The sequence below is a fragment of the Nasonia vitripennis genome (genome assembly GCF_009193385.2).
Source record: "Nasonia vitripennis strain AsymCx chromosome 4 unlocalized genomic scaffold, Nvit_psr_1.1 chr4_random0003, whole genome shotgun sequence".
In the NCBI taxonomy this organism is placed as follows: Eukaryota; Metazoa; Arthropoda; class Insecta; order Hymenoptera; family Pteromalidae; genus Nasonia; species Nasonia vitripennis.
In genome coordinates, this window is record NW_022279638.1 from 5,662,955 (window position 1) to 5,677,060 (window position 14,106).

Here is a 14,106-nt window from a genome sequence, read left to right on the forward strand (position 1 = left end):
TCTTCAATAAGCAATACTCTGACATACTTGAAAAGCGTTCTGTATAATTGTAAATTTTCATTGGATAATGGTAAAAATTTATCAAAGTGTTATTTTTAGCGCTGTGTGTACTGTAGTACCACCAATGTTTACAGCATCTTTCCCGGTAGAAGCACATGCTATGTAAGCGTTGCAATAACCATCATTATCCGTATATCTGTTATAAATTTCCATAATAAGTTTAGTGACAAAAGTTTTTCTGCAACCTGCAGGACCAGTGAAAAATATTTGAAATGGAGAGTCATTATGTGTCTGAAGATGATTAATAATGTGAAGTAATAGATCCTTTTGTTCTTTGTTTGTAGATCTCATATACTGAATAAATTGTTGTCTATCCATCAAGTTCTCTCTTTTTTTTGCAATAGCGCCAATTTTGCTGAGTGCAGCATCGCGAATATCAGCATTTACATCTGAATGAAACTATTGTGGGCCTTCTCAATATTTTTTTCTTATTCCACATAACTCAAACTATATTCTCAATAAATTTCATCCAATTCCGTTTACTCCATCATGAGATATTAGATTTTAATAAAAAAAAAAACATTTCACACTGTGCGTCCCTGATCAGACATTTTCATCAAGTGTACCGCTACCAGCATCTACTTCTGTGGTTACCGTAGTAAGGCCGAGATCAACCTCCATTACTTCTTCTGCCGTCTGCTCCGAGCTCCACAGAAAGGCCTTAAGTTCAGGGCCTTCCGTGCTTCAATCTCAGTCCTTTCGAGCAGTACCCGAATAGCCGTCTCCTCCTTATTTTCGGTGAATACCCAGGAATCCGGTGCGAGTGTGATGTTCTGCCTTTTCAAGCGCTTTACCACGATCTCCGAAGTATGCACTCCGGGGGCGTAGATCTGACCAGCTTTTGGAGGTCTCCCATCCCATTATGCTGTGCAATCATCATTCATAGCCTCTAATTCCTTAAGAGTTTTTCTTATTCGTTGTCGTTCAGTAGGATAAACAGTTGGTATATAAGCAGTTGTAATAGATGATTTAGCCATGGGTTCACGTAACAAAAACCAAGCAGCTTCTTGTGCCGACATCTCAACGGAATTGAGTACGTCGACGCTGATTTTCTCGTAATTTGTACAATATCGAATTCTGGATTTTCGTCCATTAGTTGAATTATTTGACGTTGCAAATTACTGATTCCTCTATTATGTTTGTTCACGTACTCAACAACGTAAGCAGCACAAGCGTACTCATCTTGAATAATTTGAAAGTCCGTGTTAGATTGCAGATGATGAAAAACGAATGGGTTGAATGGATTATGCCATTTTGGTCGATTGATACCTGCACGAATGACGTTGTAATAATATTCATCAGAAGAAATGTTATTTTTTGTATAGAAATCTTCAAAATTTATATAGTCTATATTTTCCAAATTTGATCGTAGCATTTTGTAATGCTGTTTTTATTTTTTGAAATTTTCTTGTGAGAAATCTGGATCAGTAGGTAGCATTGGTATCAATTTTATTGTTTTACGTCTTGGCATGAATGGAGCTCCAAATCTGCAATTATCCTTTATATTTGGGTCCATTTTTTTATAGCACGTGAAAGTGTGCTTATGAGTCTGAAGTTTAATATTTTCGGATGCCTCTGAAGCAGATACGGAAACTAGTTCGTCAATCATCTGAATGACGCCTTCGTTATTACTTTGTAGATCTATAGGTGTGTTATCGAGCCATAAAAGAATATGAGCATGAGGGCTGCCTCGATGTTGAAATTCAATTCTTTTAAAATAATCAACGACTCTATATTTACCGAATGGATTTCCCTTTTTTGCTTGCAAAACGGTCAATAAACAATTGACTAATTTATTGAAGTAAATTGCACATGTAACAGCGTCATAATTTACAAGTTTTGCTTTTTGTATATAATTAGTATTTACTAAAAACTCATCTGAAATATTTTCTCCGTTATTTTTCAATTTATATAAAAGTTTTAGGAGATCATTCCAATCGGTTTCATTTGCACTCAATGAACGATCGGCCCAATACCAAGCTGAATTCGGTATGCAACGAAGGAAAGCAAGATTAGTTTCAATGCAATCGTGAATGAAACCTTCAGATTGTACCTGTTCTTTCGTAACATTACTGTCAAAACCAACGTGTTTAAAAGCAATAGAAACACTATCTCTGACCCGTTGTCTCATTATTTTTGTGGCCATGTATAAAAGGTGTTCTGGATCTACGCCTCGACGATCTGTACGACGTAGTTCGCTTGTAGCTTGCATAAATGAAGTTGCTGTAATACCCTCTTTGTAAGTTCGAAATTGTCCAATGTAAATCGTAGGAAGTGAAAGCTCTTCTGCATGTTCATCAAATAAAATGCTAATTGGTCGTTGCCTTTCACCAGGTGCCATATGCAAAAATTTATCGTCAAACCAACTCATATTTTCTTGTTGTTCTTTGACTTCATCGTATATCAAAGTTTGTTGTTGCGCCGTGACGTTATCTTCTATTCGTATATGTTCACTGACATCATCAATCGCGATTTCAGAAGCAGGTTGACGAAAAAAATCTTCGTTGATGGTTATATTGTAATGAACATAAAGCGATGTAGTTATCAAGTATTGTAACCATTCTCTAACATTTTTTTTTTTGTTAATAAGGCCGTGAACATAACTAGTTTTATGGATCAATATTTTTTTATATGCACATAAAAGCAATGGTCATCGTCAATATTTCTAGGTAAGTTAGTGACCATAGTATTAACGTCAACAGGAACATTAATTATTTGTCCATAAATACCGTATTGGCCATGGGCATACCGCAGTCGTCGTATTTGCATGAAGGGTATTCTTGGTGAAATTAATCGCTGAGAAACAATATCTAACTTTGGTAAATGTGGCCACGCAGAAATAAAAGGTATCTCGATAAAAAAAATAATGAGAGTGAACAAGATAAAATTAGGCAGCGTAATCGACAAAATACTAAAGCTTATCGAGACAGATGTAAAATACAGAAAACTTTAGTATCTGAACAAAATTCTAACGAAGAAAGCAGACAAGTACATTCTTCAACAATTACACAGACAAATGTTTCATCAAAGTAATGTATTCTTTAGACGTCGTCTATATCTACTTTATTTTCACTATTTCGGAATTGTATTTAACATTTTTAAACATTAACTACATTTAGAAAAGAAAAAAATAATAAAATCAATCCACTGTACATAACAAAAGTACTCAACAATTACATATAAGAAAAGAAAGAAATAAAAAGTATCAAGGTAAAATAAAACAAAAAACTTTAGCCAACATAATACCATGTACATCTGCAATGGAGACACAAAATCTACAACATTTATTATCTCAACAGAATTTGAATAAAAACCATACCGACTCTACAACAGTTGCAAACACAAATAATTTGTCAAGGTAACCTTTAATACGCAGTATACATTATTAATATTATTTCAACTGCTTCTAAATTATTTTTGTCATTTATCAATAACGATTTCAACAGAAGTAATGATGCTGCATGCGGTCAACAAGAAACGAGACAAATATTATCTACATCTTCATATACAGGCCCTTTTAGATTGTACCAACAACGTAATATTTATGCACAGCCGCAGGCAAACTTGTATAATTACACAGACATTCCAATGATGCCTCCAGGAAACTGTCTCTTTCACTCTCTAATAAAGATTCTTGATCTACAAATTTCACCTACGGACCTGCGACGACAACTAAGAGAATCACCATTTTTGCGATCTTGTGGAGACCCTCTTTTCACAAGCCAGATATTGCATAGCGATACTGAATATGGAGACATGGATTACTTATACCTTTTTTCGAGAGTTTATAATCAAAACATATGCGTTCATCTGCAATATACTGACATTAGAACTAACACTGAAACATTAACTTTTTGCCACTATAACGTTACTGACTCACTAAATTTTATGCACCTACATCTACAAAATTTACATTTTACGCTATATATCACAGTACAAGATGTTATTACACAGAATATAATAAATGCTAGTGTCTACTGTGAAAACCATGGGAATGACATGAGTGATGAAGTTTGCCATGAAAATGATATTTTTGCAATTCCTGATCTTTCGATTCAGAGTTATACAAATTATTATAAACATGCACAAGGACATCTACATTTTTATAAAATTTTTACAAAAAATACATTTGGAATATCGTATGCTGTATGTGACAGGCTGTGGTGGAACAACGATTTAAAAACAACTTCTGAAATACACAATGATATTTTGGAAAAGATCTTGCCGGTAATGTATTTAGCACAGAATATTGGAACGAAGTTCCTTTTTTATTTTTAATTGCTATTCAAACATTTATGATGATTGATTTTATAATTTTTATTTCAGCTTTGCCAGACAGGTAATACGGTAAAGGTGTGCTCTACTTGTAAATCAGCGTTGGACAAAAAGAAAATACAAATATTGTCAACATATAACGATTTTTCATACCCGACAATACCTGCTCATTTTTGTTTTTTTTTATATGTTTATAAATCGCTGGTGTAACTTCTAGTATTGCACACATGGTTTTAGATTTCACGTTTTCGTACATATGTAAAACTTTGCACTTTTCATCAAAATCACTGAAATTTCTTTGATTAATATCTTGTTCAAAATCTCTGTCATTATTATAAACTTTGTCTATATCAATCACTTTCACGGTTGGCTTTCTTATCTGTTCCTTTTCAATTTTAAAATCCTTGTTTGCTAGTTTTTTGATCAAAGTTTTTTCGAGTGAATTCGAAATACTTTCCTCGTTCATGCAATTTATTATTACGTTATTTTTATTTTTATTAATGACATTTTTAGTTTGTATGGATTTAAATATTTGACAATTGTATTTTCTAAGTTAGTGTTGTCATTTTTATTTATTTTCTTGACAACTAATTTGCACTCTTGGGTTTGGGTTTGCTATTGTTTATTGAACTTGTTAATGCCTCAGAAAATGATTTAACTTTGTTAAAATCAGTGTTATTGATTCTTTGTTTTTCATTAATTAGTAATTCGTTTAGTAGTTGATTTTACCTTGTAGTTCCTTGTATAATTCTTTTAGTAAACTGTTTTAGACTTTTAGTTTTTCATTTTCACTATAATCATCAATAGTACTGTTATTTTCACCGTCTTGTTTCTTGCTGAGTTCAATATCATTTAATATCTCACGTTTGACTTCTTCTCTGTTTTCATACTTCAGCTGTGCGATGAATTCGCAGGCCTGCTGATTAAGCGTGACATATGGTAGCTTAGAGGTTAGAGCAAAATTCGGGTGCTCCTGGCAGATTACAAATGAGCTGTTTAGGAATTTCACAGGACTTCCAGAGTTATAATTTGACACAAATTCGCTCGTGTGATAGAAATCACCACAAAATATGCACACTACTGCACTTACTTTATTGGTTGGATGACATTTAAAGTACTTATGATTAAGAGCGGCATCGGGCGGCTCATTGCCTCCCGACGTCATCTTGGTTCGATGATGACATGCCATTCAAATGTTATTACTGGTGAAACATATGCACAAAATTTATGAGACTATTAAAAATATACGACTTTATATTAATTTTATAATAATTATTGTAAACAGATAAGGTAACTTAATCGCTAATGAAAATTTGTAACTTTTTAAAAATTTAAGTTAACTAGCGGCTTATGAAAAATTAAGCACGATTTTATCGTCATTTTTCAATTTTTTCTTTTTAACATTCGTTTAAATTCATACATATAGAAAAACAATAATTCACAATGAGGTTGTAATCACAAGTAAAAAATAACAACCAATCAGAGGGCGAACAAAAATGTTGAAGATGCTATTAAGAGGTCTCATAGTTTCCCGTTTCTAAATTATTGGTTGGCTGTGGATAATGAATATGGTAAATCCAGTATCTACGCTAAATAAACGACCGAATCGTTTGTTAACGGCTTTTCTCGAAATTATTTCATAAGCTCATCTCATTGTAATCGCAAATAATAAAATTTAGACAAATGCTTATTTGAAAAGATCTGAATTTTTACAGTTTATTATTTATGCACTTAATATTTATCACGATCAAGAACAAATCTTTACAATGCTGTAACAAGCGCTTACTTGATTACTAAGAGTATGCGAGCACGACTGTGTTCCTACTCTTTGGTCTTCAAGTATCGCATGTAATAGACTTTTACACTTTTATCTGCCCCAAGTATGCGAGCACGACCGTATTCCTACTTTGTGGTGGTTAGAAGATGCTATTAAGGAGTCCCATTGTTTCCCGTTTGTAAATTATGGTCAGGTTGACTGTAGACAATGAATATGGTAAATCCAGTATCTACACTAAATAAACGACCGAATCGTTTGTTAACGACTTTTCTCGAAATTATTTCATAAGCTCATCTCATTGTAATCGCGAATAATAAAATTTAGACAAATGCTTATTTGAAAAGATCTGAATTTTTACAGTTTATAATTTATGCACTTAATATTTCTCACGATCAAGAACAAATCTTTACAATGCTGTAACAAGCGCTTACTTGATTACTAAGAGTATGCGAGCACGACTGTGTTCCTACTCTTTGGTCTTCAAGTATAGCTTCTAATACACGTTTACACTTTTAGCTTCCTTAAGCATACGAGCTTATGATAAAGTTGAATGTGACCAATGAATATAGGTAGTAAAATATCTATATTTGGTTAATGTAGTTACTTTATCATTCATTTTTTGTAAACACTATGGCAGTTTTATTAAAATCATTTGAAAAAATGTGAAAACCTTTTTTGAATATAATAGCAGAATATTATTTTAGTATATTATATAACCTTTAAATAGCATTATAATCCATTATCAAATGCAATGACATGATTTCATGAAGTCAATAGTTAAATTTGTTTCAATAATTATAATTTTATTGAATATGCATGAGAAAATATGTACAGCTTACGTAACACGATTTCGTTTAGCTGTAGTGCATAATATAAAGTTATATATATATATATATATATATATATATATATATATAAGTGTATAGTGACCGTATAGGAAAACAGCTAATTTACTCCTACTTCGTAGTTGTGAAAAACACGAAAATCCATACATGCGTTACAAAAACTATATCAATTTGAACTGCAAACTTCACACTACGTCTAAAGCCCACTTTACGCCCTTGGTACACATTAAACTAATTTTTTTAAGGGTACGTTTTAAACGTGAACTTAAATCGATTTTCTTATAAGCCACAGATATAATTTAATATCACAAATAATCACATAAATATGTCATATGTATAACAGCAATTTTATCCAAAAAGTATGCTGCGTCTGCTCGGCTCGCTCTCGAATTCAAAAGCTTTGGCCCTGCGGTCATCGAATGTGTACACCCTGCATTCGGAGTATCCTTAGACCGATCTGCCCTTGTTGCCGAGCATGGATCCGGTCCTATCTCTCCGCAAACATGATGGGAGGTGAAATTTATACTCTGAATTTACCATCATATGATTGGAACGATGTTTTAATCAAAGAATATGGTCCAGTAATTGGTTAATAAAATTGTTGAAAAATAGCAGGCATTGTTGTTATTATAATTAAGATTTTGCTATCATACTTTAAAAAATAATTTCTTCTCAGTTGATAAATTATGATGAAACAAATTCTATTTTGGTAAGTAATAATTCATACATATATTTATTATTAATGTATGAAATTGATTCTTTAAGATAATATCGTGCGAAGCAATTGATTTTAGTATAAAAAATCGCTGCTAACTTCATTATTAGTAGGGCACATGCGCCCAGTATAGAACTACTTAGCGAATTTTTCTATAACTTTCGATTAGGACCGTGAAAATTGCACAATCTGCAGGATTTACTTGCTGTTTAAGGACCTTTGATGTACTGTATAGTAGGGTCGTTAATTTTGCAAAATAAACAAATAGAATTAAGCAAAATTGTAAAAGCTAACGTGGGATATCGGAAAAGTGTCGCCCAGATTAGAATACCATTGATATTTACAATAACTAATATATGTATACACTGCAAACGTCCGAAAACCATTAAAATGCTCGCGTTATGTGAAGAAATTTCGTTAAGGGAAAATCTCCCTTATGCTTTGTACAAGAGATAAGATGATTAAAAGTTGTTTTGATTATCTTTTCATATTTAAGATTTTAACTCATTAGTTCCTGTTGTGAAAGAAGCTTAATTTAATTAAAATAGACAACTGTAAAGCACAATATATAAATTTTCCAACATGTTTACTTTTTATTGATATTTATTCATGAACAAAAACATGAAAGGTTCCAGACATGGTGATGAGATATTTACTCTTGAGTTTCGGAATTTCAGAACACGAAAAGATTCATTATATATACCTAGACTCTTCGCCTCAAAAGATCCAACGTTTACGGCAAAATCCGGTGCTTCAGTCGTTGTTTTTAACAGTGTTCAGACGATCAAGGAAATCTTGAAATCAAGGAAAAGTCATGGAATTTTCTGGGAAATGTATCAGAAAAAATAGGAAATTTTAAATAAAGTCTAAAATTTCTAAAATTCAACTTTGCATACACTAAATCAGAATAGTACATTGTGCAACTAGGTTGGGGGAAGATTGGTGTTTTCTGCAGAATATTGTGGGCAAACCTATAAATTGTAAATTGAAATTTATTGCAGACACTTTTCAAAGATTTTCAAAATTTTTATAAGCTTCATTATGTCATAAATTATAATTTTATAAATTATATATATATATATATATATATATATATATATATATATATATATATATATATATATGCTAAAAAACGCTTATAACGATCAAGGTTCGTACATATAAAGTATATATCGTCGCTCCCTACGAAGAGTAGCCTGTTCAAATTTCTCGTCATAAGTAGCACAACTCAAAATTTCCCGCGGAGACTAAGTAGCACAACTCAAACTTTAAACGCAGCTAATTTCTGTAAAAATTTCCCGATTTTTGTGAAGCTGTTCCAACATTTTTAAATATTCACAATTTACAACTTTTTACCTAATTTAAAATTGTTTTAAAAAATACAATATTTTAGAAACATTTTTTAAAATTATTCATATTTTTTAGAAATCTACTAAAATTTCTGAAACCTTTTAAAAATTTGATGTTTGTCTGTCTTTGTCCAAGGGTTTTCATTAACTTAACCAACAAAATAAACCAATAAAAACGTAAAATACTCACATTTTAAGTAAAATAAAGTCGCAAGTTATGCTACTCTTGACCGCATTTCTGAACTATGCTACTCTTCGCGGCAAATCGTGAGTTGTGCTAGTTTTTGTTTGAAAATTTGAACTGCGCTAGTCTTGGTACGGAGCGAAGATATTATCTAGGCTGATCTTTATCTGGGATAAATAGGACTTATAGGAAAAACGCTCAAAAACGACCAAATTTATTTTAAACTTGTTTTTTATTACCCAAAGGGTGTGGATGCTCCTCGTAAGTGTTTTTTTAACCTCGTGTGTGGTTTGTAAGTACTCGTCTCCGTTTCGCTAACATCCACTTGCATTCGTGGTAGTTCGTCTTTAATTCGATTCGCAAACTACATACTCAAGCTAGAACACACCTTAGTATAAAAAGTATCTTACTTCTTAGAATACTTAAAAAAATTATAACTCATTAGCACGCGCCTCAAAAAAAAACTTGGCGATCTCTTTTAAAACTATCTAGTTCAGTTAGTGGTTAACAGCGTCCACTAAATCAAGAGCGTTTTTTTTTTTTTGTTGCGGAAATCCTGTAGGGTTTGAGAAAAATTCTGCAGATGTCAATTGCACAAGTTTTTTTCTCCCTAGGTTTTAAGTCATTGCCCGATCGTGGCGTGTATAATACGTTGTGTACAAAAGTACGAATTAATAATAAAATTTTTCCATAGATGTAGAATAAAAAATATTCACAACACATCAACTGGCCAAGTGTAGAATGCTTAATTAATATGTACCATTGTGAACAATAAAATGTGTAAAACTTTGGTATTTCTTTAAAACTTATTCTAATGTGTATACATGGGTGTAAAATATTTTTATGTTAGTGTAAAATAAATCATTACCAAACAAAAATAAAGTTGTGTATAATTTAATTGTGTATAATAATATGTGTTAAATACCAACCACTCTTAATTATTTTCTAAAAATTTCAGTGCACAATATATTGTGTACAATTTGGAGGTATATTAAATATTGATTTCTTTATCGTGTACATTTATACGCGTAGAACGATATATAAATATTTATATTTTCCATGTGTGTTCAATCAAAAACACATTGCGCAGAATAAAAACTTCATAAACGTTTGTGTTATATTAAATCGTATAATTCTTATGTGTATGAAACTGACCCTGCCACGTTCTCCTTTATTATCAATAAAATAAGCTACATTATCATTTCTATATTCAATTAATTCTTTGCAATCCACAATTTGTTTATTCATTTCTAATATTTTAGTTCCCTTATTATATAAATTTATCATCGAATTTTTATCTTTTTCATTTTCTGATTCATCTTCGGATTGCGTTTCTTTAGTACTTTGTTCACTTATAGAATTATTATCGTTTCCTAACATCTTATTAAAGTGCGAAAGAATAATCACAATCAAATGAAACCAAGAAAAGACTGGATAACGAAAGCAATAACGATATCGTGCAATAAAAAAGAGGAACTGTATAAAATATGGAAAAGTGATCCTAGTAATCTAACAAAAAAAGAAGCATATAATAATTATGTTAAAATACTTAATAGAATTATATTCAAAGCAAAAGAAGAATTTGATAAAAAACATATAGAAATGAATATGTGCAATCAAAGGAATTTGTGGAAAATTATTAATAATAAAATGGGTAAGAATCCTAAAAAGTTCAATAACATTAATTATATTATAAATAACAACAAAAAAATCACTGATGCAAATGAGATGGCCGAACATATGAACAACTTCTTTTGCGACATAGGTAAGCAGTTACAAGGCAAAATAAATATGCCAAAGAATGAGAAAATAAAGATGCCAAGCATGAATAACAAAAGTATTTTTATACACCCAACAAACTATAAAGAAATACAAGAAATAATTAATAATATGAAAAATAAAAATGGTGGAATTGATGGCATCAATACTCTGACTTTAAAAACAATACACAAGTATATTTGTGATCCTCTGGTTCACATAATAAATCTGAGTTTGGAAAAGGCAATATGGCCAGAAGCTCTAAAAATTGCAGAAATTATTCCTTTACACAAAGCTAAAGAAAAATATCTACTAAACAATTACAGACCAATTTCGCTAATATCTAATATTGCAAAAATTTTCGAAAAATTGTTGCATAAACGTATACTAAATTTCTTTGATGAATGTAGCTTGTTGTCAAATAAGCAATTTGGTTTTAGGAAAAACAGAAGTACTAAAGATGCCCTCTACCAAATAACAAATCAGATTTATAATCAACTTGTAATAATTTATAATCAATTTGTAATCAAGCGGTATCTAAGTTCCACATTGCGATGACGGAGACCAAGAAATTAGATTTGTACTTTTCGTTCCGTAGATGAACATATCAGCCACGGATAGTGTCTAAAACTTCTAATGATGGGGCTTAGGACGTGCGATCCATAATTTTTGTTGTCTGACAGGGGGACATCAAAGTATCTGGGTAACCAATCTTGCTCAAAAATTTCTTGTAGACTTCATTAATAATCAAACATTTTATCTTTCTTTAATTTAAAGACCAGCGCACTTAGAAGGTTGAAATTTTGCAAGGTGATTCGCTTCAAAATCCTTCAACAATATCATTATGTTTATCATAGTGCAAATTAAAGTAGCCACACTTAAAGTAGATTGCACGCGAATCCCTAGTCAACTGAGTGTGAAAAACAAAGGTGTCAGCATACCGTTTAAAGTAAAGATAATATTTATTACGTTTTATTTTATTTTTATGTAATTAGATATTGCTATAAAATAATAAACATATTTACGAATATATGATTTTATTCTTAGTCTTAAGTATACATTTTCTATTTAAAAAATACAAAATAATTTACAGTTAATTTTTAAGATTTATGTTCTAATGAAATTCCTGAGTTCTTGACGAAAGCACTGCTAAACGTTTTAAAAGAACTAAATGTTTCTACCAGGGCTAGTCTGAAGCAAATAATACAAATAAATTAGTTAGCTTTAGTCTGTATACGTACGTCAAAAGTGCCATCACAAAATAGTTGAGTGCACTGTGACAAGGGTTCCAACATATCATCATGGATAAAAACAAGGCAGACGAGTCATCAGTAGCTCTTGCCATGCCTTTATAAAACTCACGTGTTATGCGATATTCTTGCAGCATTTCGTTTAGTTCCTCTAAATTATTAGGATTGCCTGGGAGTGTTTTTTTGAAAATGTTCAAAATGACATGTTTATAATGACGATCAATAACTAAAAAGTTTGGATTAAAGCAACCACTCACTGATCTAATCCGCAAACGTAATCGAAAACTTGTTAGGTATAAAACTTTCCAGGTATAGGAAACATTTTGGAACCTGTGTTAAAATAAAAAAATATTATATTAGAAAAGTATTGATTGCAAACAAAGGGTTAAAACCAAGAATGAGAGAGTAGAAGCAAGAGAAAGTCAACTGAGAAGCAGAGGAGTGAGAGAGACAGCGCCGAAAGAGAAGTTAGAAAGAGGCAAGAGAGAGGAGTGAGGGGGGCGTACGAGAAGTACGCCTAAAAATTCAAGCACTTACCTAGGAAACCCACGTTCCAATGTCCGTCACTACACTTGGAAAATGAAAACACGTGTACTCCCTCCGGCTTTTTAGCGGAATATCCGGTTTGTTCCCAATATTTAACGAAACACCACCTAAGACGAGGAAGACAGAAACGGGTTAGAGAAACGAAAGATAGAGAAAAAAATGGGAGAGGAGAAAGGCGAGAGAGATATGAGATAAAGAGAATGTAACGGTGTGGGTAAGCCGTACTAAAAGGTGGCCGGTAGTGCGGCGTACTCCACACGCGAGTTACACCCCACAGCTGTGAAGCACTCGGACCACTATACCGTTTCCCGGTAGGATGATATAGGGGTTTGAGTGAGAAACACAATTCAGTTTAATAATTAAAGGTTTGAATATATTGTAAAGATAAGTCATACAAATACACAGGAGACGTGTTCAGCCAGTAATGTCGGTCTCGACGTCATTGATCGGATCTCTGAAAGAGGATTGCTACTTAGATACCGTTACTTAATTATTACTAATGGTAGAATATAATAATACAAATGTTTATTATGTACGGATCGCGATTCTTCTACCGGAGCTGGCCGTCGTCGGTTAATACCCCTTTCGGGTCGGTAAAGACGGTATGGTATCGGTAATCGGTTTAGCAGGAAGTTACTTAGCCGACGGCCAACTCGCGTAGGCCCCTAGGAGCTAAGGGTCGCACCCCTTAACCCGAGACTGGAGGTTGCACCCTGCCAGTCGAAGGCAAAAGATCACTTAAGATTTACGAGTGTAAGTCAAGACAACAAAAGCCGTGATCGATGCGCGCTGATCTCGAGCGGTTCGCCCCTATTAGTACTCTCTCGGAGTCCAGTCATCTTGTGAGTTTCTCGTATCCACCTAGTGGTCGGGTGGCGAACTATTGGCGCGCTGTGCGATATACGCGCTGGCGTATTCGTCACAAGAACAAGCCGAAAGAGAGGATGCAGAGATGCGAGAGAGAGAGAGAGAGAGAGAGAGAGAGAGAGAGAGGTGATATACATGAAAGAGAGGCGAGAGAGAGAGAGGTGATATACATGAAAGAGAGGCGAGAGAGAGGTGATATACATGAAAGAGAGGCGAGAGAGATGAGAAATTTGAGAGAGGTTGGCAAGAGAGAGGTAAAGAGAAGCGACAAATACCTGGAAAATTCACGTTCCGATGTTTGTCAGTACAGGCGGACCGAAGGGCCTGACCGAAGCTGCGTAGGACGAGAGATGCGAAAATTCGGCGTAAGTGAGGGAAAGCTCAAATATAACGGCTTCTCTCACTCGCTAATTTTCGGCATCTAGGCGGAACGCGACCCCAACAACATCGGGAAGGGAGAACTCTAGGCCCTTCGTGCTG

At 33.1% G+C, this 14,106-nt stretch overlaps 2 protein-coding genes across 2 annotated transcripts in view; one reads left to right on the forward strand and one right to left on the reverse strand.

Moving 5' to 3' along the window:
* The window catches only part of LOC116417026, a 59,532-nt gene that overhangs the window by 22,007 nt on the left and 23,419 nt on the right, over positions 1–14,106 (reverse strand). The window lies entirely within an intron of this gene.
* On the forward strand, positions 3,065–4,391 carry LOC116417027. Its single transcript, XM_031928060.1, has 2 exons — positions 3,065–3,418; positions 3,507–4,391. The coding sequence occupies exons 1-2, from the start codon at positions 3,321–3,323 to the stop codon at positions 4,336–4,338; spliced, it is 930 nt and encodes a 309-aa protein (XP_031783920.1). The 5' UTR covers positions 3,065–3,320; the 3' UTR covers positions 4,339–4,391.